Source organism: Leiobunum rupestre, chromosome 8, assembly GCF_980474605.1.
Source record: "Leiobunum rupestre chromosome 8, qqLeiRupe1.1.hap1, whole genome shotgun sequence".
In the NCBI taxonomy this organism is placed as follows: domain Eukaryota; kingdom Metazoa; phylum Arthropoda; class Arachnida; order Opiliones; family Sclerosomatidae; genus Leiobunum; species Leiobunum rupestre.
Genome location: NC_143391.1, coordinates 29,418,747 through 29,443,626, shown reverse-complemented (window position 1 = coordinate 29,443,626; position 24,880 = coordinate 29,418,747). Strand labels below are relative to the sequence as shown.

Here is a 24,880-nt window from a genome sequence, read left to right as displayed (position 1 = left end):
GCGAAAAAAACCGAGAGAAGCCGGGTCAAACTTTTACTGTAAGCCGCCGAAGAGAGACGAATTTTTTCGCCACCTTTCCAAAGCAAAATGGCGCCAGTCGGTCTTCGGGGGGAAAACGCGGAAAAATATATCCGGCGCGGCCGTACCCTGGACCAGGTAAATGGAAGGAGCCACAGCCGGTTGTCGTAGCGCGGAGCCCGCCGCGTTCTATATCATGCACCGTTCCGTAGACTTTCAACGTAGTATTTGTTGCTGGGCTATTGCACCACGTGGTAGCTCCGCTTCACACCCACCGGATAGTTTCCCCCTTCACGCGATTTCCAACGAAGCCAGGCAAAGAGGCCTTCAACCGCGTGTCCCTCCCGCCATCCTCCCCGACATTGGAATATCGCTCCCCCCCTCTCAACTACTTCCAATCCCGCCCATCAACGAGCTTGTTTACGTTTATTAGAACAGTCTCGTACGAGAAATTGCCAACGTCCCAGTGTTTTTTTACACAGCCGTTCTTTCCAATACGTTATTATAAATTTCACGGTAACACCAGCGAAAGGGGGGAAAAGATGAACAAACGAGAAAAAGTTACCGCGTCTCTGCTTTTCTAGTAAAATAATTATTCAAAATTCGCAGGAAGTGCGCTTGGTGAAGTTTGATCATTCGCGGCTTCGACTTTTCTCTGCCTTCGCTAACCGGACACGACGCAACTTCGAGCCATTTTGGGGGAAAGCCCGTATCAATAGGGCCACAATCTTGAAATTCGTCCACGGTTCTCAGATTCCTCGGATCTAATAAACGCCTCTGGAGAAATGGCTCGTAATGAAAGCGAATAAAAGTACCTCGAGCCGAGTTTTTCGAGTGGGACAACGAAAATAACTAGCTGACAGTAAAACCCTTATCGGCCGCTAGATATTCCTAACATTAATCGAACTACCAACTAACTTTAGTCTCCATTTCATTGACGTCAAAGATTTTACGGCATCCTCGTACTCGGGTGCGGAACCGATTTCTCTACTCCCGGCTCTCCTAGGTGCGCCCGAGAAAAATTAAATGACGCTAAAACTTAACCAAGCGCGCCCAATATAAGTCACCATCAATTTCAAAAACTGCCCTTTACTTTAAAAAAAAACTTGTTTTATACATTATATTTCCAAGGAATATTTCGTTATTTTCGAGGGGAAAAAAATTACTTTGCGCAATATAAATCGTACGTAAAATGGAGTTTTCCTTCGGTACGGTAATAAGATACGTAATAATATGACAAATGGGTCACGTCCATTATTTAACAGGTGCGAGGGGTGGTCGCGAAAAATGGGCTTCCCAAGAATAAATAGGCGCAAGAGAGGTTTTTACCTTATTCTCGGTTGCCTGTTTAAATCTTTGATGAGGATGGGCAAAATACGGAGGATGTTTACGAAATATAATTGAAAGCTGCCCATCTTTTGCTCATTATTTGAGACAGTACTGTCCTACCTTTTACGACCACCCTATCGATCCCTTTCACAATATTCAGCCGTAATACGACGCGAAATTCAATATCAACTAATTACACGAAGATTTAGTGGCAATTCTTTAAAAGTAAAGTATTATTAAAATTGTTTTGAAGTGAAACGAGCGTATGTTATTTGAAAATGTAAGTTGCGCGGAAAACCACTGATCCGATTGATATTTTCGACCGATCCGATCCGAATTATATTTTCGACCGCTCAGAATTAAATTTTCGGCCGCTCAGAATTATATTTTCGACTAATACGAATTATGACCTGGGATATTTGAGTTGAAATTTGAAATTTCGGGCCATATGAGAATCTGAGATTGGATATTATTGAAATAATATTTGCGTAAAACGGGCAAATAGAACATTATGATCGAAGTAAATTTATATATATAATACTCCAGTAAACACAGCGAACTAAAATTATATTTGAATAATTAAAGGGAAACTACTCCATCTTGAAACGAAACGCGAGCGCCAAAAAATACGAAAACATCAAATCGATTTGAATGAAAATTTAAAAATATCGACAATCAATTTAGTTTATGAAGTAGGACAACTCCTTTACCAACGCGAATGGTTACCTAATTTCTACTTGACATTTAAATGACTACGAATTTTTCTTTAAATTATCCATCCGAAAATTATCGATATTTACGAAACACTTGAAAGTGGAAACCTCGGTACCGATCAGTTCAAGAAATATCTGATATTTTTGTAAGTAGGGAAACCCACTCGAAAACTATTTATCCGCATTTTTAATAGGTGTCAGCGCGTATCGATAGACGTACACTCTCGAGATATAGCGTACCCGAGATAAGGCGGCCGAAAGTATAAAAAGCTACTAAAGTGTAAATATTGGAACTGGATGGTATATAGGAGTTGCGGGGGCAAAGTCCCTTTGGATTTACATGGAAAAACGATTGAGGGACATTTATCAGGGCCTATTTGATATGAAAAGTAGAGCCATACGTCTTCGGATAAGAAGCCAGCCAAGAGAAAGGCCAAAGGGGGGTTGCATTTCTAACAGGTAAAAATTCTATCGGACAGCCGGTGCGAGAAATTCTTCAACAAGTCTTAAATATCTAACGCCGAAACTCCTATCTCCTTTTCCTCCCCAAACGGAGTATTACGAAACTTTTCATCCCCCGCGCCCTCCTCTTTTCCGGCGTGGTCTATAATCGGATAAAATATCCGAAAAATCACCCGAATGTTTTTTTTTAAATAATGCGCTCCGTTTTTCCGGGCGACTATTCTTGGCAACTTATTCGAATGAATTGAAAGCAAGCGGATTTGAAAAGGACGGAGATTCTTTCCGATAGCGAGACGACGAATTTTTACTTTTATTTAAGGATTAAAGAATATATTTGAAGTGAGACGAGTTTCGCCCAAGTTCCTTCAATTATTTACTTCACTCTCAAAGCGAAAGTCCGCTCAGCTGAGAGGGTTAAACCCGCGTCTCGCGGAAACCCTTCTAGCCATTTCCACGGCCTCAAACGAGGCTCAATGTTGAAACTAGCGTGAACAATAAAATCGATGGGTCGCGCGAATGTAAACGTCAAAAATAGAAACGAGCCAAATGCCCTCAAATTAGTAACGAACGAAAGGTCAAACTCACCATTCGGCGAAGAGCAGTATCCGAGATTGGGCGAAGCCGGCAGAGGATAGGTGAACCCTCGGGACCCCAACGTCGGGGTGGGCGAAGCGGGTGGACAGGGGCCGTCGCCCACGCTGATCCCCAAACTGGGAAAACGTTGGCAGGTAATGACGCTAGATGGCGCTGCCTTGCCTAGCGGTAACACCTGCACGGCCGTCGCCGGGAAATAACCGGTCCGAGATGTCCGGTTCGGCCCGAAAATAATGCCCTTCCAACAACCATCCACCTTCTGTTCCAAAACCTGAGAAAAACAAAGCGTAATAATAACAATAATTGAGATTATTCGTAACGACGAAATTTGTGGAAGAGGGGAGGGAGGCCGAACGAGTTGAATAAGAAGAACCAGCGCCGCCCACTACACAATGTGGGTGATCTCGAACGCCATCAACCCGGGTTCATCTAGGCCCGTCGAAACCGAGACTGTCCCCGAACCAAAGCGCGGATGAAGGGTACGGTCTGCGCCCTTCAAACGCAACCCGCCTTTGAGGAGTCGCGAACTTTCAATATTAACCGAGATTGTAGGCCCGCCATTTTTCTTAATTGAGACCCCGCCCTGTTGTTAAGTTCCAGAGCGAAACTTTTTTCCTATCTCAAATTCCCCTCGTTTAATATATAAGGTCGATTCCCGTATTAGGTCTACCTATAGGATCTCCTCCTCGAAGAAAAGAGGAATCGACCATCTGTTCGGATTCGGGCAGCGCGATGGACTGGGCGCGTTAGGAGGGGCAAAAACAATTAACCTTAATTAATGGATGGAAAAACAATGGACTTACGGTGATGGAATCGCCTTCTTTGAAAGATAGGGCCCTCAGGTCATCCAGGTCACCTTGATGGTCCCTAATGGCACGAGCCTCCACCGAGTTCAGCATCTCTATAAGGTCCGGAAGAGAGGGGGGAAAACAGCGTCACTTTTTCGTTAAATTGAAGAACCTCCTCCATTAATCTACATTCTTCCTAGCTGGCTGGCTCCTTCTCATTCCGAGACTCCGCGGACACTAGACGAACTTACACGCGTGTTCAAGATTTCACTCGCTCCATAAGCCGGGATGTTGCTCCTCGATTTTAAGACACTCTTTCTTTCTTGGCGAGTTAAGCCCGCGCTATAAAACGCGTACGAGGAACCTGTAGGGTAAAGTGTCAACGCGCGATAAAGATACTTCTACACTCTTACAAGTTCCCTCTCTACGCGTTTGCTAGCGCGGGCTTAACCCGTTTTTTTTCCACGCAACGAAATAACCTTTAATCCTTTCCATTTATCACGTACTTTTAAAAAATGCTTTCGACTTAATGTTTCGGCTGGGCAAAGATCCGCGATGTAATTTCTTTGCCAACACTTCGTTGCGTGTTTACCATTTTTATTTATGTATTCGTTTGAAATTTTATTAAAAGTACCAATTTGTTTCGCGCTACAACGAAATTAATATTCGAAAGTTGACGATTTCATGTTGAACTTTTAACGCTAATATACAGCGTGTTCCCTAAATGGTGGTAGGAACAAGCGTCTACGCGTTCTACAGATTATTTTAAGACGAAAATGTTATGGCATTTTTCCGATTTAGTGAAAATAAACTTTACTAAACCTATTTAAAAAATCAGATAAACGCCATGGTAACGAAAAAGTTGCGCATTCACGTCCTAACAAAATAATTTTGTAGTGAGTTTTTCTATATTTCGGCCGCGTGCCGATGTTTCGAATGAAACAGCTAATTTACGATAACCCTTTAAAACGTTTTTTAAATAAAGGGGTCGTCCATACATCGATTGTTTCGTAACTTCGAAACGGTGGCTTAAATCGGTAAAATGTCATAGAACATTTTCGTCTTCAAATAATCTGTAGAACCCGTAGACGCTCGGTCCTACCACCATTTAGGGAACATCCTGTATATCTGTATATCAATTTCGCCATAAAAACAATCACTTCATTTAATTAAAAGAGTAAAATTGTCATCCGATAGCGGTTTTGTTGATCACCGTAAATTGTAGTGATTAAATTTTCGAAAACCATTTATTAACCTCGTTTAATCTAAGTTCAATTTTGGCGAAAGAAAATCAATAGATTTATTTCACGGTCGCGTAGGCTGAGAGCGGTGTTAGATTTCATCGAATGTCGAGTGCCTTCAGTCACGCGGGCTGCCAAACACGTGGGGTTCCGAAACAAGGAGAGAAAAGGCCATTCGATGGACGGAATGCAGCTGCCGATTCATTTGCAAATTAATCAACTTTGAGGTCGAATTACTTTCCCACCTACCCCTCTATTCGGAAAACATCTTCGTGGAACTTTTGTTGCTAACAAATATGCCTATGATAAAGGAGAAGATCCTTTCACAGGCGAAACGCCATTGAACGTTGCGTTTTTAAATATGCTCTTTCCCTTAAAGGCAGACTACATAAATCTTCGGTTTACTCTGTCTTTCACTGGAAGTCGGCTGACTGCATGGCACACGTGTATTGCAGTCAGCCGACTTCCAGTGAAGGACAGGGTAAACTGAAAATTTATGTAGTCGGCCTTTAAAAAGAAAAACAATCAAATCAGTCCGGTATATCATTGCACGGTTGCCAAAAAAACTTCAGTTTCAAATTCCCTGACTTTTCCCTAACCACATTTACAAATTTACTCAGACTTTATTTAAGTCCAAAATTTGTCATTTTGCAACTTTATATTTTACTTTTATCAGATTTTTAGCTTTTATTGTAGTGTAGGTGGCTCTTCCGGTTAGTTAAAATTATCCGACTTTTCTAAAATGCCCTGATATTTCCCTAATTTTGTAGGCCTACTTTCAAATTCCCCGACTTTTCCATGTTTTCCCTGACCTGTGGTAACCCGGCATTGATTCCCCGAAATTTAGGCCTTCTGGCGGGATTGAAATTATGTTTTTTTCATCCCTCTTTCGTGAAGGGTTAAAAACTAAATTATACCATTTTAGTTTTACATAAAACCTCGCTTAAAATAGTTTCAAAATGTGTTTCTAAGAAATGAACAATAATTTATGAACTAATCGTCAAAAAATTTAAAATGTCGAATAGTGGTGCAAAATACGTTCTCGAAAATTGTGAAAAACAATTTCAGAAATTTATGAAATTTCACTAAATTGTTACCCTATCAGAAGCACTAAATAGGCCTTTCTATAAAGTAGCATTGGCCTTCTTGTTTTGATGTTGCTACCGCGTCACGGGTGACGTATCGATGACGTTTTTCTACGAAAAGCCCTGGATATAAGGATAAATTCGACGAGGCACGGTTTTTAAGCAAAAACTGAACTGAACTTCTACGTATTTCGTGACGAATAAGTAGAGCTCGGCGTTTGGATAAGAATTAATCACTAAATTTATTTTTATCCAAAACACACATTTATCCACAAATTATCAGAAAAAATATATTTTTACATGTTAAATTGCTTTTTAGTCTTGATAATATCCACGAATAAACAGTTAATCATTATTTCTATGCGTAATCGAAATTTTAGCGGTTAATTTATCTGTTTCGCCGAGCTCTACGAATAAGCTACATAAAAACAAGTTCAGCAAGCGTAGCTTATTTTATGGAAAGGGCTATTGTTTCACCAGGTATCAGTGGCGTAGCTAGCGTTTTGCAATCAAAGCGTGCAGCGCCCCCTCCGCCACTACATGACATAATTAAAATATTTTTTAAATATCATTTTAACATCAATTTTATCTCTCAGTTAGAATTTTAAACTCGAATGGAAATTTTTTCGAAATGGGTTTGTACATAGCCTTCGCGTTAATTTAAAAAATAAATAAAATTAGCAGAAGTGAATACAGAAGCGCGTTCAAGTTTTACGAAATCAACAGTTCGTGTTCGGAGATAAACGCCGTTAATTAGGCCCAAGTCGATCGCGCAGCTGAACGAGTTTAACGTTACAAATTAGATGGAAGTCGCGGAGGGAGGCTGGCGTCAAAGTACGAAGGACATTTCCCTACCCTCCACGGGCCTGGAAAAATTAAGATTAAACAATAGACGTATATGGAAAGCAACGGGAATTAAATACGCGTAGAAACGCACGGACTCCCATCCAAGTATCGCGCGATCATACGTCTTCCAATTTTAATAATTAAAACGGCGCCTTGGCTGACAATACGACGCAAGACTCGCGAATGGGTACGATCCGCGTCTTATCGTCCTTCGAGTAAGGCGTAGGTTAGTTAGGCCATCGAGGGCTTACGTGACGAAGGAAGGGGATTCAAATTGCTATAATTAGTCGGTATTTAGCATAAACGCCGAGTCAGAGCGAGAGAAAAGGCGCAAAGCGAACGTTTCGAATAATCATCGGGAAGAGTTGAATCGAATTGTCGCGGCTTTCGCAACCAGATTTCTGCAAAAATCTCTCCGCGCTAATTGGCAGAATTCTTACGAATCCGCGTTTAGAAGGTAGCTGGGAAAATATTAGTCATCGCGCTCTCGTGACTCAATCAAGGGCGAGCTGAAAAATGAAAGGCCGACTTACTCGAAGAGAGAAAAGTGACAAAATCGCCCCGGGGAAAGAGTACATCGTCTTGTTGCCAAATCCGCGAAATGCAGAGGCCTAATCGGATTAAAATTAATCCAGACACGAGCACCCGACCTCCGCTACCTCCCCCATTACTAATTCCATTCTCGATATTAAGATTCATCGGAATGGTTTTATTATTATCTAGCGCGATCCGGACTGTCTCGGTTCAATATTATACTCAAAGACTCTGAATGTCTTTATTTTCAACGCGTAGATAGAGTAGCCGTGTAATTTTGAATAATTTATATTTTAAATAATTAGGAAACTCTTGTTAATTAGACTCCAAGCCATTGCGATAAACGTATATCTGAATATACAGGGTGTTGCAAAGGGTTATGCCTGTTTTTTCCCCATTTTCCTACGATGAGTGAAAAGATCGCCAGAGAGCTTCAAAGTGTGGCCTACTAGCTCCTTGATTTTGCGCTCGTTGCGGCCTACTTCCAGGGGCTAGTAGGCCACACTTTGAAGCTCTCTGGCGCTCTTTTCACTCATCGTAGGAAAATGGGGAAAAACAGGCATACTTCTCAACTCACTCCCTACAACTCCTTAAAATTTTGGTATACACTTTTGAAACACCCTGTATAAATGTCCCAACTTTTTCACAGTTGAACTATTAATTTAAATATTTTGGTAATTCGCAACTGCCCCCTGGCCAGAATTATTTAAAAGCTCATTTCGTTCAACACCAAATAAAGTACTTCAGTAAATCACTGCCCATATATACTCGCTCAAGTCTTACTATTGCGAAACGTATTAAAAAGTTATAATATATTTACAGGTTTGTAAAAGGTAAGATTTATTTACTAAAATTAGGAATCGATAGAGTTGTCTAGTTTTATACCCGGGCATATGGTATTTCATAGTGGGAAGTACTGGTTTGACGCTAAGCAACTTCGAATGCCTGTTAAAAAGAGTACGGATCTCATCCAGCCGCGGCCGCTGCCGACAAAATGAAGGACGACGTAGGTTCCAACAAGTCGGCCAAGCCCTAATATTAGTTCCACATCGATGAAAGGCATATACCTCAAAGATAATTTTACTCAAACGCGTTAGCGTTAATTGACATTATTACTTTTAGTATTAGAAACAAGGCGGAACAGTCTTAAAATTGAAATGATTTTTTACTCCAACTTAATTTTTTGAGATACCTGGTTTTAGAAATAAGTTAGCGACGCGACGGCGCCCTATACCAAGGGGGTCTGGACCAAGTAGATGTTTGAAAAAATATCTGTAAGAGTTAAAATTGATGACGTCATCCAGATGAGCCTCCGTTGATTTTCAATACGATCTCATCTGGGTGACGTTACGATTTCACATAGCAACGCAAAACCCTTAATATTTTGATAAAAAATCATGCGATCGAGGCAACCATATAGTTCCCTTTTTTACGAACCTTGGCCCTATACCACCGCAATTAACGCGCTCGAACCGGAAAGTCATTTAAACGTATTTAAAGGTAAAAGGGTGAATTTAATTAAGCAAACGCCACTGTTTACAGTTATACGACCGCCGGGGATCTATACGTACCCAAAAACATCATCGGAAAAAATTAATTTAAATTAACTATTTTTCCGGCCAATTTCGCGAAGTCACTTACGCAGACTGTGTAAAACTTGCGTAAAATCAAAAGGAGGAGTAAAATTAAAAGCTCTGCCAAATTTTAATGAAATAGTTTAAGATGACGAATCTTGACAGGTAGCGAGTAGCCTTATAAGAATTTTTAAAAATAAATAGTATTGATAGGTGGATCCGAACCATAGTTATTGAAAAGAAAATTATGACGATAACAACTACAACACTTCCGGTCTCGCTTCGGATAAAACAATAGTCCCACTAGAAATATATTTCGATGTTTAACTAAAAATGAACAACAACCGTTAGTCGTATCACCGAAGTTCTTGAAGGAATTAAAATTTTGTTCGCCAAATTTACTCCATTTAAGCATTTTTTTGATGGTTTAAAAAGGGGGAAATGAGGTAGTCCGCTATTGATTTGATCCAAGGCTTAAAAATATATTTCCAGAATCGCACACGACTCGCGTGTACTTCCGTACATTTCCCAGCCCCGGTTACGAAGTACTCTTAATACAGGTACAAAGACTAATTATATATACAAATTTAATTATTCTGGTTAATTGCCATACTCGCGTTTGTAGCACGTATCGATAAATTCCCCCAAAAAACAGGGTTGGCAATTTTTTGATTTAAAAAAAATCAAATAAAACGATTTTTTTTACTAAAATCGGATTTTTGTTTATTTTTTTATTTATTTATTTTAATTAAAATTTCAAATTTTTATATAATTTAGTATCATAATTTAACCTAAAACAAATATGTTTTAATTTTTAAAGACTAATATGTATAATGAATTTATTAAATTTAAGCTAATAATCAAAGTTTTTATTTTTTAAAACCTATTTTGGTACTTTACAAAACAAATTCGGCGCAATCTCCGCCCACAGGTACAGTCCCGGACAAAAGTTCCGGGCCGTTTAGTTTTGTTACCATTTTTGTGTAGTTTGAGCTAGAAATCTCAGTGATCGCTTTTTGGAAAAAACAACATCGTGAGCATACAAATCTTTAAATATATTTGCGGTAACGAATATTGTGCCAAAATGAAACCGGAAGTGGTCACACCCCTCGAAGTCAACTTCTCACAACTCCCCAGGAACACTTCTACAAGGTTTGCATTATACGCGCCTTGTTGCACTGAATCCAAATATCTCTACAGATTTAAAATCGCTGAAGTATTTCAAAAGATATTAAACAAACAATTCAGATTTTAAACTAAAATTTTAACCCTAATGTTATTTATGGAGTGAACATTGTAGCAACATTAGGGTTAAAATTTTAGTTTAAAAGCTGAATTGTTTGTTTAATATCTTTTGAAATACTTCAGCGATTTTAAATCTGTAGAGATATTTGGATTCAGTGCAACAAGGCGCGTATAATGCAAACCTTGTAGAAGTGTTCCTAGGGAGTTGTGAGAAGTTGACTTCGAGGGGTGTGACCACTTCCGGTTTCATTTTGGCACAATATTCGTTACCGCAAATATATTTAAAGATTTGTATGCTCACGATGTTGTTTTTTCCAAAAAGCGATCACTGAGATTTCTAGCTCAAATTACACAAAAATGGTAACAAAAACTAAACGGCCCGGAACTTTTGTCCGGGACTGTACAATCCAATGCAACATTAGGGGGAAGTACAAGAAAGATTATATTTAAACCTAAATTATAGCAATAGGCGAGGTTTTTTCTTTTTCAAAAATAATATATAAAAATTGATTTAAATCAATGATTTAAATCGTGATTAAAATCAAGTTGATTTAAATCAGCCAACCCTGCCAAAAACAACAACCAAGCGTTCTAGAAATATGAGTCCGCGCAATTCCAATGACATTGACATATTTCACAAGACATTTTGTTGAAATCGTACCACGGTAATGGTGATGATACCTTTACCGGTGTTACAAAAATAAAAAAGTTATTTCGGTCTTAAATGACCACCGCAAAGTTGGTCAGACGTTATTACGACCCTGGAGATTTTGAAACCCTAACCAACCGAGCGAGCGAGACTTAAAAAAAATGTGGATTTGAGTTCTTATCCGGGGCTTCCATTTCTAGGGCATTTTATATAATTCATATTACGAGGCGGGTAATAATCTTCGTGCGTGACCAACTTCCTCCCACATAAAGATGACGCGAAACTGCCACTCGAAATTTACCTCTTTCTCCGTAGCCTCTCTCGATCCATAATCTGACTCGACGACGCGAGACCAAGCTCGGTATCTTCAACGAATAAACGACTAAATAGCTCCCCAACGTAAAATAAAATGTCTAATTATATTCCTCTCGGCCCATCTATACTTCCGAATGGGGGTTGGATATTAACGGGACATTTTATTATATTCTAAACAAAAGCGACAAACATAGTTCGTAGCAACATCGAAAGGGCTTGAAAACGGGACCGAAATATAATGGACAGCATCAGATCGAGAGAGGTTACCTATGATTTGTACACTGGATAACATATGTTATCCAGTGTACAAATCTTAGTAGAGGTCGGGGACGGTTAATCATTATCCATGTTTAAATTGATTTTTTTCGGGAAAAAAATGTAAACAAAGAAATTTTCCGGTTAATATTTCGGAAAATGATTAAAAAACATGTATTATTCGTAAAATTTGAGTTTTTTATCGAAAAAAACGTCGTTATTCCGATTAATTTTACAAATTTATCAAAAAATTAATCGGATAATACAGAAATATAAATTACTTGAGCAAAACGTTTTACGAATAATTTTGAGAGCTTTATCTATTGAATAAAAGTTAAGCATCCCCGACCTCTAAATCATAGGTCATCAAAGTTAGAAATCGTTGGAGACAGCCGATACATTGTTAGAAATCGCTGGAGACCGCCGAAACGTAGTTAAAAGTCGCTGGAGACAGCCGATACATTGTTAGAAATCGCTGGAGACCGCCGAAACGTAGTTAAAAGTCGCTGGAGACAGCCGATACATTGTTAGAATGAAACGTAGTTAAGTCGCTGGAAATATCGTAAGTCTAAATTAGTGGAAATATCTTAGTCTAAATTAGTGGAAATATCTTAGTCTAAATTAGTGGAAATATCTTAGTCTAAATTAGTGGAAATATCTTAGTCTAAATTAGTGGAAATATCGTAGTCTAAATTAGTGGAAATATCGTAGTCTAAATTAGTGGAAATATCGTAGTCTAAATTAGTGGAAGTATCGTAGTCTAAATTAGTGGAAATATCGTAGTCTAAATTAGTGGAAATATCGTAGTCTAAATTAGTGGAAATATCGTAGTCTAAATTAGTGGAAATATCGTAGTCTAAATTAGTGGAAATATCGTAGTCTAAATTAGTGGAAATATCGTAGTCTAAATTAGTGGAAATATCGTAGTCTAAATTAGTGGAAATCATCGCCACATAGTAGGAAATCAGTAAAATCAATGTTTTTTGAAAGTCGATCAGGTTCACAGAAGCAACTACCCGTCGTTTTAGTTGTACATTTTGTCGGGAAAACGCCACGGATTATAGCTATAGATATCACTCAACAATTTTAAAATCGGCGTGAGCTGGTCATCGCCAGATTCAAACAACTACAATAAGTATAATGATTTTAAAACAGAACAAAAGAACCCTTTAAACGTATAACGCATTCTTTGCGGAAGTTCCGGAGCACTTAGGGCCTCGAATATAAACAAAAGATGAAAATGGAGGGGGTATGAAGCCCCAGAAACTCCCCCTTTTAGTTTCGCTTCTGCGCGTGATTTAAAAGGATTTGAAAAGGTTTTAGTAAGGGTCGAAAGGCTTTCCAGATAAGCTCCCGTCAATATGGATAAAAATGCTTTTGACAGGCTCGGGTGGCTCGGGCCCACGCTTCTAGGCTAATGGTTAACGGGCCAAGCGGATTTGCCCTAATCTCGAGCGTCCAATCCGTAATAGGCGCTTCTTAAGCCTTAACTGGCGCTGGGTCGCCCGCATTCCCAGATGAAGATATCTTCATCATAAATACGCCCGTTCTCCAGCACTTTGCCCGATTGCTCCACCATTTTGAAATACCATTAGTTTAATTTACTCTTCTAAAACAATTAAAATTTACTTTAAAAACGTTAATTTAATAAGCTTCGTGCGTAGTTTAAACTTTGGTCGGAAGTATCTCGATATAAAAGCTGAACGTTTCTGTTAAATAACATTCATATTCAAAAGTCGTCTGCTATTTCTTCACACATTTAGTTGACACGAGGGGTCGGACATTTGTACAAAATCCCGTACACTTTGCAAGAAATCTCCGACGAAATCGCGAAATCCCTGACGAAATCGCAAAATCTCTGACCAAATTTCAAAATCTCTGACGAAATCGCAAAATCTTTGACGAAATCGCGAAATCTTTGACGAAATCGCGAAATCTTTGACGAAATCGCGAAATCTGATGAAATCGCAAAATCTGATGAAATCGCAAAATCTCCGACGAAATCGCGAAATCTCCGACGAAATCGCGAAATCACAGAGATTTCGAAATACCGTACGCTTTTTTTGGGAATGTCCGACCCCTCGAGTTGACAGGTATTAAAGTAGATGGCGCTATCTTTTCTAAGCTCGAAGCCTATATCCGCTATCCAATGCCGGGGCGGACCATTATCCTTGGGGGCCCTGGACTAGAACTGTTTAGGGCCTACCCAACTTTGGGTTATAGCCACCTTTGAAGGTACTATTAAATACCATGGGGTGTTTTTAGGCACCTTAACCATACCATTATTTTTTACAGTGTAGTTGTGGCGACTTTTTCGCCATTTAGTCTGAAATTTATGTTTTACACCCTTTAATTTTTTATTTAAATTTTTTTAATTAGTTTTTGACCGCGAAGGGGGCCCTGGGCTGCAACCTACAAAGACCATGCCTAAATCCGCCCTGGTCCAATGCAGTTTATGTAACACGTGCCTTCGCAGGCTCGACTCAAAATTTACCGCTTAAATACGTTTAAATGTGAAAATTTCGATATTTACCTATTGATAAATCATATTTTATCGTTGATACAGTATTATGACGGTCTTCACCTCGCTGTGTCAAGCGAATACCAGTAGCAAGAAAGAATGAATTCAAGTACAAAGAATATGGGAAGTCATAGATTCTAAGCCCCATCTTCGCATATTTGGAAAAATAGCTTAGTCTGCTTTCAATATTAAGAACACGAATTTACGCTACGAAGTTATCTACCACAGCTTAATGATATTCTCCAATATTTTAGATACACGAATACATTCTTGGTAAAACCATAAGCCTATCATAAAGTCCCTATAAGCAAAGGTCTAGGTTAAATTTTTGACGATCACATACCCGTTATTAAGAGGTAGGTATTCAAAAACTGCATCTCCTAGTGGCTACGTCCTCAACTAGGTTATGCATTTCTGAAATAAATTCATAAATGCATTATGAATGCGCGCAAGCCGTGTGTGAACGTTTTTAAACTTAGAACTACGCTGGAGAAATCTACGCCGCGAGCCCTTAGCACCGTAGCCCAACTTATTTACATTTGTATCGCTTTAAAACTTAAAATTAACACTTAGCTTTGCAAAATGATTCATCAGAACCTAAAACTGGCTTTTAGAAATAAGAGAACTTGTTTCTGAAGGTATTTATTTTTCAAATGCGAGATTTAGACGCGTTTTGTGTGGCATTTATAAACCCGAGCGTGGCTGCTCTACCAAGTTGATAATATTTTAGATGTAGAAATTTTGAAAACGAAGATGGCGCTACTACCCTATCGTCGTACATTCATTTTCTTCTCTCCAGGACAACGCCGTAAACATGGGGCTCTATGTTAGACCTTTACCTATGGGGACCTTATGATAGGCCTATGGTAAAACTAATATCGGTAGCTAAGCCTTGAAAATACCGAGTTCCTAGACTAGAGTTCTCTAAAAGGGCGAAATCAGAATTTCTTCTTTGGTTGTACTACTTAATATATATAGGGATTAGATAGTCGTGTTTCTTCTATGGTGATACTTAATTTATAAATAGATATTTATGGGTTCGATAGAGACATCTATCGGCCATTTACAGGGCCCCAAGAAAAACAATCATTCCGGGCCCCAAGAGAGCCGTTCTTTCCGGAGATATCGATAGGTCACGGACATTCAATGTCCGTTGTCCGTGGATAGGTTGCCGGGGGGAAACTCGGGGAAAAGGCAACCTCCAAACTAAGGCCCTGGAAATCTCCCGTCTCTCGACGGGCCTGGCCATTTTCTCAAAGGCCAGAAGGCGAATGTTTTTAAATTGTTAATGATACAACGTCAATTAGTTCGGGAAAATATCGTTAGATAAGGTTATAGGTTAAATTTGAGACGTATTTTTAAATATATTTATATTATACTACATTAAAATTATTTTTAAATATATTAATATTATATTACATTATACTATATTAATTTTTAAAATTATTTTTAAATATATTAATATTATATTACATTATACTATATTAATTTTGAAAATTATTTTTAAATATATTTATATTATATTACATTATACTATATTATTTTGAAAATTATTTTTAAATATATTTATATTATATTACATTATACTATATTATTTTGAAAATTATTTTTAAATATATTTATATTATATTATATCAATTTTGAAAATTATATTTAAATATAATTATATTATATTATATTATATTATATCAATTTTGAAAATTATATCGAAATGCACTTCTAATGGCAAAATTACATGAGCCAGAAAGTCGTAAAGGAAGATCAGACTACGTAAAGTTTCAGAAGGCGTCCAGAAGGGACTGAAATTTTAATACAGTCGAAGCTACGTCTAAGGAAGTCTGGCATTGAAACCAACCAAGGCTACGAAACTACTACAAGATTTCTATCATTTATCCTAGTTTTTACAGCGTAAATCCCCCCAAAAAACAATAAAACGAATATGGTTTCTAAGAGCGCCTAGGTCTTCACTGTCTACGGGAAAATACGTGAAGCAGCTCCCGCGGAAGCTCCCCGGCACGACCAAGGCTTAGGAACAGAACGAGCACGCGACCGAATCCCCCTGTACAATCGATAATCAATATAAGAATGATCAGCGCGGTGATGGCGGGTTTACTTGGCTTTTGGCTTACGACAAAAAGCCTCTAATGGTGGCGCCGAAAGTGTAAAATTGTTTATAATAACTTTGAAGAAAGCGCTTAAAAATGAATCAAGTCGAGCGTTAATTTTCGGGCAACACACGACGCGAGGAAAATTCGGTATAACGCGAAATCTCGTCAGAGAGCTCTGAGGAATGAGGAGGGCGCTGTTCCAAAATTCTCGGGGTCCTTTCAAGTGGTTATTAAAGCGAGCCAAAGACTCGCTCGCTTTATAATCCATTTAGGGGGGTTTCTTTGGAGCCGAGATAATAAGTTGGCGCTTCAATGAGAGACGGAGCCGGCCAATGAAAAGAGTAAAAAGGATCGAAAGGAGTTAATTACCTTTCAGCAGCTGTTTCATCTCTTTAGCAGCGTTGCATTTCGTAAAAGACTGGACGATGTCCAGCGCTGTTTGGTCGTAAGAGTTCGTTCGGTTCACGTCGATACCGCTCTGAGAGAGATAAAAAAAACATGATTTAAAATTAATTAGAAAATTTTTCCTAATTTGAAAGAGGGGATTTTGGCTGTTTTCGCGAGATAATAAATTCATACGGGTTACGCTTTTTTCCGTTCAGTTATCATAACGCCATCTAGCGGGGATAAAAGGAAACTATTTCTAAGGTGTTTCGGAGTGGCCCACCACCTAGGTTGCTAAAGATTTACGCCGAATGACCGTTTCGAGGAAAAACCATGACCGGTAACACTGCTATCGTGGTTGTTTAAAAGTAGGCAGTATATTTTCTTTTCCCCAAGTTTATAGCTAATGCGATCTACGTTAATAAAGTATTTTTCAAAATATCTCAAAATTATAAATGAAATATTATAAAACTAACCTTTAAATGAGTAATATTTCGAACTCATTCTACACATTAATAAACATTTCAGGTGCAAAAAAAAACATATCGCCACCCGAATTTAATATTATTAAAGAATTTAATAGGTGATGAGATTAATATAAAATTAACTTGATTGATTTATTTTAAAGCCTAATAATCACCAAAAAAGGTTTTATTATTATTTTTATGACAAACAGTTTGCTAAGGCTAAAAGAATTGAATAAGTTAAATAAATTTTCATATTTTGACAAACTGGTTTGCAGTTCCGAAATGTAATTCAAAATAAATAAATTAACTTCATTGAATTAAATTATATTTTATAAATTTAAACCTAGTAAAACTAGTGGTCTGACATACTTTAGTCAACTTGGTCTTTGATGATTGTCTACTAAGCTGACCCAAACTAGGTTGAAATATAGTTCTTAAATACGGGTAAATTTAAGTTACTTTTACTTATTTCGAACAATATCCAAAAAAATAAAAAAAACTAGGGAAAAGGCGAGGTTAAATAACGAAATAAAAAAGTGGAATAAAACAGGGCAGTGGAGGAAGGCTCTTTGGCCAACGCGGGTCGAAGGTATAATAACATTATAAAGAGGGATTTGTAGGCTTTTAAATAGAAAAAGGAAAGACGTGAACACCCTCAAACCAGGATATATAAAGTACAAAAAGAGCGGCAAGGGAGGAGATGATCATATTCCCCGTAGGTTAGCCCCGCGTGTGTGTGTAAGTAAGCGAGCAATTTTCTACTATTATAAACGACATACGCCTCAACGCAATATTAACAACAAGGGCCGCGGGGTACAGTTTGCGCCCTCTTATCCTCGGTGAATTGCCAAGTTAAAGCGGCGACAACGGTCTCTGCTAAAGCGGATTACGACATAGGTCCCAAAATCCCACTATCAACTCTGTCGAGGAAAAAATCAGTAGCAAAAATAAAATAAAAAGTTTGGGAACCACTTTAGTCCCCGGAGAAAGGATAGGGTTCTTCTTCGAGCCAAGTTCGGCGGAGGTGATTAACAATACGTAGTAGGAATTCTAATAGAGAAACCCCGCCGAATAAAGAATGGAATTGCGAAAACTCGGGAGCTCTGGGGAATAGAATATAGACTCCTGGCGCGAGAGATAATCCTAATCCGAGACAGAACGGTTTATAGAAAACGCCGAGGCTTAATTGATAACGGCAAAGGCCTACAAGCGCGTCTCCCTATCTAACAACAAAGTATTCGCTTAAGCCTTTGTCATAATAAAAGCTAAGAGAATCCGAAGAAAAAAAATAAAAGCAATCGATCATGAACTTATTAATAGGAGGCCTATATCCGGTTTGGTCGCCGGAGGTAGCTGACCTTTTCCTCGGCCCTCAAAAACATTCATACGCAACAGTCTAAAACCGAAACGTTCGTGTAATAATAATAAGCGCGCCAAAACCCCTTTTCTAGCTCTCTCACTCCCTCACTTTCCGCGTTAATCCGCGGCTCTTCCATCCTCCCTCCACTCGTTGCTATGACGATCGCAGTCCGACTTATTTTTCACGGTATTCCAGTGGCGCGAAATATTAAGAGAAGCTCGCGTCGTATTGAACCGCTGGAATCCAGCAAGTGTCTTTTCCCTCCGCTGACACTCCACGAACTCGCGCCATCGCCGGCCGAAAATGCCAATAGGAGCGGTTAGGCCCGCTGTTCGAAATGATGAGCAACGGGACGCGCTCTTCTACCACCCGAGAGAGACGGCCTTTTCTTTAGGCCTATGGAAATTGCTTTTATAGGAGTTTCCTTTTTTTTATTCAAAACGTTCTTCGATTGGTGGGGATTTGTATTGCCCGTTGGCCGTTTAAAGATCTCTTCGCCTTCTACCATTAAAGTGACTTTTGCTTTTACCAGACTTTCGCTTATACCAAGTTTTTTTTCACATTCATATACATTTTTGGGACTTTAAATATAAAGTAAATAAATTAATGTTGGTTTGAAATATAGTCGATAATGCAAAGGACACGGACGAAAGATGATTGATATCGCATTACGCGTAATTAAACTACAATTCTAGCAACTGCTAAGCGCATTTTCCAAATAGTTGAAATTATGATTGAGCGAAGGCCTACTACGTCGCGTCAAATCCGTAAATGGTTAAATTATCAGCGTTTTCGACCATATCCTAATTGTTATAGAATATAGATACGCCTCAATGTTGCCAGATTAATTTTAAGGATCCCTCACACTCCAATTGGGAAACTAGCCCAAAATCCCGCCCAAACAAAAATCGTTATCTTCTCGATAGAGCCCAAGAAAATCGTGAAAAGTAACGAACTAGAACTACGACCACACTTTAGCCTTTGGTAGTGGTATCAGGTAAGGTATATTCTCTAAACAAAATTAAAAGGAGCGGATGATACATCGAGTCACAATTTATTGTTGCGCTGGGTTCTCGACCATTGGGGTTTTGGGCCTATTACAAACTTTACCCACCCAACTTTCTACTGATCTTCGACATTTCGAAATCTAGTCCAATATAATTCCGCCGAACTTGCAGAAACCAGCCCAAAAAACCGCCGTCCGCTCAAAGCTTTTTTTCCCGCAACAGCGTTCGTAATGAAGCCCAATTTGGGCGATAAACCGCAAAACTGGCAGCTCTGACGCGCCTAAACAATCAGAAACCGATAACGCCAATGATTTTATTTATACCCTTTATAGAGCTGGTGGCGCCATCTCGCCGCGTTTTACTAAGTATTATCGATCGATATTTTCCCCAAGATACGCTCCTCGCTAAAATTGGAATTATAACGCGGTATAAACTACGGGGAAAATTATAAAATTTCAGGCGTTTTATTAGCGAAATAAAATGTACAAACCTCAATTAATAATTTGACAACGTCTAATTTGCCGTGAAGCGCCGCTTCGTGGAGCGCGGTTCCTCGAAGAGTCGATCGATTTATATCGACGCCAGCGGACAGGAGTTGCGAAACTATTTCCACGTGGCCGTTCCTCGCCGCTAGATGGAGGCAGGTGCTGCGTTCGTTATCGGCCAAATCTTGAGCGCTTTGTTCCAATAAGCCCCGGCACTTCGGAGAGAGCAGTAACGACTCCACAACCTGACGTTAATCACGTTAATTATAGCCTTTTTAGACCAATATTTTTTTTCAAAACAACAGGTATTTTAAATAGGTCAAAAGGGGAGGGGGGGGGGTGATAATAAACCAGGGGCTGGAAATTTACCTTCGCTCTGCCAAATTCGCAAGCCAGATCAAGAGGCGTTTTCTTGTCATCATTTCTTCTTACGGTTGGGTTGGCATGGTAACGGAGTAGCTCTTTCGTCTACCAAACGGAGAAAATAAGCTCGTAAAAAAAACGATAAAGCGATATTTTAGCCTAACGTTACAGTTACAACCAGAACTTAAGCGCCTATAAAACCTAGTGACAGGAAACGTCGACCTCAACGCCAAACATCGTATCGGCGAACGCGTTTTCCCTGTCAGTAAACATTAAGTCATCCCCGGCTTAAGCTTCATCGCGGCCCGTATATTGGAGGCGTAAAACTGGCGACCATTTTCATAAGGAAACATACCGGTAGCGCCGAGAGCACGCACCCCCCGCTTAAACAGCGCTTTTCGATACGTAATGGCGGCCATCGTAAAGATATAACGTGTCAGCCTTCGCGAGACGCTTCGGTATTAAATCAGACCCGCCGATCGCTCTAGATAAGCGTAGACTTCACCCTCGATTGTAGGAAGAACGAAACGTCAGCTGAACCGGGCGCGAGTATAGGCGAAGGGGTTGCGAGGAAAGTAAACTGACCACTCGCTCGTGTCCGTGTTGACAGGCCAAGTGAAGAGGCGACTCGCCTCTGGCCGAGGCTTCGTTGACCGAGGAGTTGTAGCGCAGTAAGAGAGAGACGGGCTCAACTTTGCCCTGCCAAGCGGCGTAGTGCAACGGACGCATTCCTGAAAAACGGATATTACAGAGAGATAGAGACGAAGGTATCGCCGATAAGATATCACTCTCGGAACGGCGACGGATAGCTGACCTTTATGATCTTTGATGTCCATTTGAGCCCCGCTGTCCAGCAGCAGTTGCATAATAGGCACGTGGCACATGAGAGCCGCTTGATGCAGTCCGGACATTCTAGGGAGAGACAAACGCCAGCGCTAAATAAATACGATATCTCTCGTATCATCCTCGAGCGAAACGACCACGATATCGACTATTCAATCAAACGGGATCTCCGCAATCATCGCGATCGCGTCTCCTAACAAAAGCGGATTACAGGTGCTGTCGTCGACACGGATTCCCCTTAAATGCTTCACGTTGTTTTCATTTATCACCCCATATTACGACGATTAAAACAATTAAAATTCAAAAAAGTTATTTTAAAATACGTGCAAAAGACAAAAAGCTAAAATGTATCGGCAAATTTCACGTTTCTGCCACCAGGTATAACAGAAACTAGGGGTGATTGGCGCTAGTTACGTTAAAAAAGAGTCGTAGACGGGTTTTCCCTGTAAGTATATCCTAAATAAATTCGTGGGAGAAAATTAAAAATTTTAGCATTATTTAAATTATATTTAACCTACTTTAAGAAAATTAGTCCAAACAACTTTTGAAAAAGAAAACCCGTTCAATTTGAGTCAAAAAGGAGCGCCCAAAAACACCTTATCTGATATCATCTCGAAAATTAAAGATAAAGTTCATATTTAAAAATGTGCTCCATAATAATAACCATAAGTCTATAAATTGTTCCATAAGTTTGTCACTTTGGGGAATATTTTACTGAGAGCTAGTAACGGAGTGACGTCATCACGAGCGAGGCGCTGTCAAAGGCTACGTGTGACGCGGGAGCCAGCGGACGCAAAACGACGACGAAGCCCGTAATGCAGTCTGCCTTGTGAATAGCTCTCAGTAAAACTTTTGCACGCGAAGAATAGGAAGTGTCACACTTATGTAATAACTTTTTTGAAATATTATTTAAAGGAAGTGTGAAATAATACGAATTCTGCTAACGAGTTGCTATTAACGTAACCAGCGGCAATCCTTAGCTTTTGTTAAGCCGGGTGGCATAAATGTGAATTTGTCGATCCACCAGAAACATGGAAGGTCATACTCGCTTTTTTTAAAAAGAAACCAGTGGAAAAGAAAAATAACATCCGGGATTCAATAAGGCTAATTTTCGGCTATCTTCCTGGCCTACAATCACACGCTGTGAAACGCGTTAAATAAAAGAGTCGTCCTAATTCGAGTAATAGCCGAATGAAACAACACTGTTGTCTCTTAATTTCTAAGCAAACCCCCTCTCTACCGCCCCCCGGAATTAAAACAATCACCTTCATTACCGGCACTAATTGAATTAAAAGTTTTCAAAAAGCTCTTCTCTTTCGCGTCGAACTTCTTTCCACGCGTGCTTACGCTCAAATCCTCATTAAATTTAATTAAAAAGAGGGGTATTAAGCTTTACACTCCCTCTCCGAGTAATAAATAGCCTAACCAACAAAAAAAGAGACGCTGTAGTATTAAATTATTTTGTCCTCTAAATGGGGGGATTATAACGGTTCAAAGAACCTTCGGAGCGTTAAACCAGGATATATTAGAATGTATTAATATAAATATACCGTTAGCTATCTATTCATAACGACAACAACCTTCTACAATCAAACAATGCCTAGGCGCGCTTCCCACAGCTGATTCACAAAGGCATACGGATTATTGTTCAATTTCGCAACAATAAATAAGAACCCAAATTAAATTTTTATCAAAATTTCCTGCGTATTAAAATTACGCCCAATATTTTAAACTAATATATAATTTTAAATTAATATTGGATATAACTTAAAGATTATGATTGCACCATAGATGTCGTTGTGAGCAGTGAATCCGGCCTATTGTATTAAGTCTGATTACCGCCACCACGTTTAACAGAATCTACGAATGATTGGCGCTAGTTACGTTTAAAAAATGTATTTTTTTTAATTTAGTTCGATTTTTTAATACGCGAAGTCTTACTAGATGGCGCCACTTTGGTAAAAAGAATTTTTTTGCTTTTAGTTTTACATAAAACCTCGCTCAAAATATTTGCAATTTTTTTCCTATAAAACGAATAACAAAACATTTATATTGGCCTTTCTACTATAGAGAAATTCTAACCTTGAAAGGCTGCCCTCTATATTTAGTTTGCCTGTGAACAATTTGGGAACCGGTCTATAGCTTCCGTATATTTGCCAAAGGCACCCGGTACATCTCTCACACATCCAGCGTTTTAAAACCTTGTTTTTTATTTCGAAAAATATATTATTTTTCTTTAAAATCAAAAAGCTAAGTTAAAATATGAAAATGTACACCATTATGTTTAAAAAAATAAACTGAGAAATCTCGTCGGGTGATTAAAATAAAAACTATTTTGCCGCTGCATCGACAGGGCCAATACTTTATCGTAATATATGTAGTACGTGTAAAGCATTCAAGGGGTTTTCTTTGGAGATGCCGCTTGCTTCAAAATACTCAATTTCATTTTTACTTACCCAAGTTAGAATAATAATTCATTTCTCAAATTTAATTGTAATTTAAGCCTAACTTTTAAAGGAATATATAAAATTAATTTTCACTCACCATAGATAGAATAATAACTAAATTGCAACTAATAGACGTTTTTCTGAATTCATTTTTAAATTTAATTGGTAATTTAAGCCTAATTTATAAAAGGACCATATAAATTTAATTTAATAACCTACCTATTAATAAATATTAAATTAAATTTAATACCATAACTTTTTAACTAATCCAATGAAAGCGAGATAAGTTTTAAAAATTCAATTTTCACTTAAAAATCCTTACGAAGGTTTTTTTTTGTTTCCGGTGGGTAACCAAAGTTATAAAAAAAAGGAACGGCTAAGGGAGGGGGAGAGGGGAATCCACGATATTTAAACAGATTGTTTTTTACTCTTTCACCAATCCCCTTTAAATCCAGGGGAGGCGGCTCTAGTCGAAACTAGCAAACCACCTAACTCCAGCGAAACAGACGCGGAAAGGGTATCAGTCCGCGAGTTTACGCGAAGGGCCGCAATATCGAGTGAGCGAGTGTCTAAAGCGTAATCCCCATACGGGGCCTCCTTTATTCCTGGCGTCCGCCACTAGTCCAGCGTAGGCCTCGGAAGGAGGCAGAATCGGTCGGCGGCGGGCCAAAACAGCGAAAGGGAGGATCAGAAGGAACACGCGTTGGATTTGGGGCCAGAAACGAGAGGAGTCGGATCCGAAGCGAAGCGACGGAGGTTACTGAATTATAGATGAAAAAGAACAAGAAGCGGGCTCCTTCTTTCGCATCCGTCGCTCTTAAGCGGGCTTTCTCCTCCCTCGCTCGCTCGGATCAATGTCGCCCGATGGAGACACGTAAAAGGGGGAAAAGAGACCCCCCCGCTTACCCACGGACAAAAAATCACTTTCCTCGACGTATAATTTCGAAAAATTAGCCTTCGAGCGCAACCCGACTGAACGGCCATTTACCGTTTGGAGAACGGCCCACCGCCCACGTTCAAAAACTATTCTCGGGATAAAGGATAAAAAAACTCACCCATCGTTATCCTGGATGTTGACGCTCAACTTCTTGCTGCCCAGGATTTCTATAATTGGAGAAAGAGAGAATAAGAGATTGTATCGGAGAGTCGCTGCAAATACGAAAGAGCTTTTAAGGATTAAGCCGGGCAGGAGGATTTCATTTCTTCCCGTTTGTGACAACTAAAGATTTCCGTTCTTACCCTTTGGA

The 24,880-nt window shown here is 39.2% G+C and overlaps 1 protein-coding gene across 1 annotated transcript in view; it reads right to left on the bottom strand.

Annotated features, from left to right (window-relative positions):
- Positions 1-24,880, bottom strand: part of LOC149933070 (uncharacterized) — a 165,848-nt gene that overhangs the window by 40,234 nt on the left and 100,734 nt on the right. Inside the window, exons 2-9 of the mRNA XM_090156959.1 lie at positions 24,689-24,737; positions 21,158-21,255; positions 20,929-21,074; positions 20,350-20,448; positions 19,986-20,225; positions 16,647-16,755; positions 3,920-4,017; positions 3,108-3,387 (exon numbers count right to left, since the gene is read on the bottom strand). Of these exons, the coding sequence (XP_090013085.1) occupies positions 3,108-3,387; positions 3,920-4,017; positions 16,647-16,755; positions 19,986-20,225; positions 20,350-20,448; positions 20,929-21,074; positions 21,158-21,255; positions 24,689-24,737 (1,119 nt within the window). The remainder of the gene's footprint in view (positions 1-3,107; positions 3,388-3,919; positions 4,018-16,646; positions 16,756-19,985; positions 20,226-20,349; positions 20,449-20,928; positions 21,075-21,157; positions 21,256-24,688; positions 24,738-24,880) is intronic.